This window comes from Condylostylus longicornis, unplaced genomic scaffold (assembly GCF_029603195.1).
Source record: "Condylostylus longicornis isolate FDR11 unplaced genomic scaffold, ASM2960319v2 ptg000137l, whole genome shotgun sequence".
Lineage (NCBI taxonomy): Eukaryota > Metazoa > Arthropoda > Insecta > Diptera > Dolichopodidae > Condylostylus > Condylostylus longicornis.
Genome location: NW_026578105.1, coordinates 2,562,153 through 2,565,337, shown reverse-complemented (window position 1 = coordinate 2,565,337; position 3,185 = coordinate 2,562,153). Strand labels below are relative to the sequence as shown.

The window sequence follows — 3,185 nt, the reverse complement described above, 5'->3', positions numbered from 1 at the left end:
AATTTTCATCATGTTGCACTTCTATTACCAATGTTATATTTCTCTTAATATTCTATTAAACCCATTAGAAAAAAAATAGTCGTCAAAAGTTAAAGATACAACAAAAAATCAAAGCATATGCAACAAATTCAAAATAAAATTGGCAATTACAATAACGTTCTAATATTTAACATAATTATTTCAATATTGTTTTTCCTTTTTTTTTTTTTTTTGTGTTCATCTTCAGTTCGTTGTCGTTGCTTATTTGCAAACACAAACAAACCACAACATTTTTTTTTTACAATGTAATTTTTTTTTTGTTGAAAATGAAACAAATAATTTATATCCTTTTTACACACCAAAACAAAGAAAAAAATCTACACAATATTCACGGTCTTTCTAATCATAACAATATCCTTTTATGCTTTGCACTAAGTTAAAATGAAAAACAAAAATAAAACACACAAACAAAAAAAAAAAACTTTAAAGGCAAACAAGAAAAAATCAAGAAAAAAAAATTTATTTGTTATTTTTTTTTATTTACTTTTTTTTTTTGTCAAAAATTCCGTTCACGTTCACTGTTTTTATTATTACTTTTCGAAAAGCAAAAAAAAAAAATTGAAAAAATCTTTAAAAACGAAAAGAGAAAACAACTTTTCTTTTGTGTTCTACTCTGCTTCGGAAAAAGAGCATAAAAAATGATAAACAACAAAAAAAAAAAGCATAACAAGAAAAAAAAAATGTAAGAAGAACCGAAAAATTACGTTGCGCAATTTTTCTTTATTTTTTTTTTTTTTCATCCACCTTATAACCGCTCTTTTTTTTTCATTCTTTCTCTTTCTTTATCAACTTTAAAAAATTCACTTTATCATAGCAAAGCAACTTCCATCAATAATCTTTTTTTTTTCTTTACTGATTTTGTTTGCTTCTCTTTCTCTGTCTCTCTCTCTCCCTCTCTGCTTTTGTCTCTTACTCTTTTTAAGAATCCCCACCCCATCAATATATAAATTTTTTTTTTTTGTTTTTAAAATTTAAATTTGTAAATTTTCTTTACTTTCATCACCATCACCTGGACTTCGATATTTTTCATCCTTATTATTAACAATGTTATCATTAATGTTAACTTTTTTCACTGCTGTTGATCTCATTGTTGGTGCTGCTGGTGTTGGTGCTCTTGTATAATTTTTTAAATTAGAATGATTTATTTCATTATTGTTGATATTATTACTGTCATTTATACTGTTATGATTTTTACTATTACTGTTGTTACTATTTAAATTTTTTGATTCAATTGTTTCATTAATATCAAATTTATTATGATCAGATGTTATGGTTTTAGTATAATTGATATTATTATCATTATGATTATCATTAAAATTTTTTTCATCATCATCATCATCATCATCAATTGTTTTTTTATTATTAGTTATTGTAGTTGTTGTTACTGTTAACATTTCATCATCATCAACATCATTATTTAAATTTTTTTCATTTTTTTCAATTGTAATAGTTGTAGCTGATGATTGTTGTTGTTGTTGTGTTGTTGTTGCTGTTGCTGGTTGAGCTAATGATATTACATTATCAACTCTTTGTTGTAAAAATTTTTGACGACGTATTTCAGCTTTTGCTAATTTTTCTTCTAAATCTTCAATTGTTGTTGTTGGTTCTTGTTGTTGTTGTTGTGATTGTTCAACTAACCGTTGTAATCGTTTTGGTGGATGTTTTTTAATTATATTTTCACTAGAATTTTGATCATCCATAGATAAATCAGTTATATCACTTAATGGAATTTCAAATGCTTCTGGTGGAGCTAGAAAAAAACAAAAAAAATTTTATAAATTTTTTGTTTTGAAAATTCTATGATTAAGGTCAAACTAGAATATTGCTCAAAATTATGAAAAATATAATTTTTTTGTGAACTTAGTTCGAATTTCAAAAAAATGAGCAATTTTGTTTATAGTAGAGATTAATTTTCTGGACTATAACTTTCACGAATAATTTATTAATAAATTTTATTAACGAGCGACATATCAGCTCCACTGTCTCTTCCCGAAATTAAAACAAAAGTTTCTTTTTTTAGCAGATTCATATTCATAAAAATTTCTGTTTTAAACTGTTCTGCTTCTGAAAATTTATTCAAGAATAACAGACTAGACTAATCTGCCTCACAAAGCTTTAAAAACCCCTCAAGAAAGTACTCTTGACTAATTTTTTATATCATTCTTACGTATAAGTATAAAAATATTAAAGCAATTTTTCGAGATAAATTTCGGCAACCATTCCTTTACTCGGTAAACGGTTATAATTGGCAGTGTTGGGCATGTACCAATTTGTGTATGCTTTATAAACTCGGAAGAACAATTGAATTATTGTTTTGCGTATACTTACGATATTTATTCGTTTCCGAACTTTCTTTATTATCTGCACTATTTTTGACATTTTCTTTTTCAGATTTATTTTCACCATCATTATCATTTTTTGGGGCATCACTTGGTGCCGTTTCTGAATTTTGTTGTGCTTTAATTTCAGCAGCTTGTGATGATGCACATCCCATTAGTTGATTTGGTTTTGAATTTTTTTTAATTGCAGGTAATCTAATACTTAATAATGATTTTTTATGCGGTGGCATTATAAAATTTCCCGAAACAAAAAAAAAATAATTTAAAAAATTTAATTTAATAATTCAACATTAAAGTAATTTTTCTGTATTTATTTCTTAAAATTATTTAAAAATTTCTTCTTATATATTGTGAAATTCGAGATTAAAAAATTTTTAGCTTGTATTTTAAAAGCCAGAAATTAATATTATGAAATTTTAGTCTTCATACAAAGTATGCACGTTTGTATGCTTATAATATGAACGCTTAATGTTCACATATGCAAATTATTACAAAAAAAATTCTTTACGGATTTAATTCTAAAATAGTTGTTATTCCAATGACGCTTAAATTTCTACTAAAATATTATATAAATATAAAATTGAATGAATAATAATAATTATATCAGATTAAAGTGCAAGCTTCCTCACTCCTTTTCAATTTTCAATTGTATTTGTAATAGGAAAAACTATAATGTAATTTTATAAACTTAATGAAAAACACCTTAAGAGGGTGTAATAGGTAAAGTATATCATTATTGCTTTTTAATGTTACGTATGTTAGTTTTACGAAAAACTTATTACATACGCTAATTCACCTAACATGAAA

The 3,185-nt window shown here is 24.7% G+C and overlaps 1 protein-coding gene across 1 annotated transcript; it reads right to left on the bottom strand.

The window, feature by feature from the left end:
* Positions 1 to 742: 742 nt before the first annotated feature.
* LOC129615617 (putative mediator of RNA polymerase II transcription subunit 24) lies at positions 743 to 2,596 on the bottom strand. Its single transcript, XM_055530900.1, has 2 exons — positions 2,368 to 2,596; positions 743 to 1,789 (listed from the first exon to the last, which is right to left on the bottom strand). Exons 1-2 carry the CDS (start codon positions 2,531 to 2,533, stop codon positions 1,011 to 1,013), a joined length of 945 nt encoding a protein of 314 aa, XP_055386875.1. The 5' UTR covers positions 2,534 to 2,596; the 3' UTR covers positions 743 to 1,010.
* Positions 2,597 to 3,185: the final 589 nt, after the last annotated feature.

Excerpts from the sequence above, each read along its gene's own strand:
- LOC129615617 (XM_055530900.1), bottom strand. The coding sequence starts at position 2,533 with ATGGGATGTGCATCATCACAAGCTGCTGAAATTAAAGCACAACAAAAT. Across the intron at positions 1,790-2,367 it reads TTCGGAAACGAATAAATATC|CTCCACCAGAAGCATTTGAA; the intron begins GTAAGTATACGC and ends GTTTTTTTCTAG.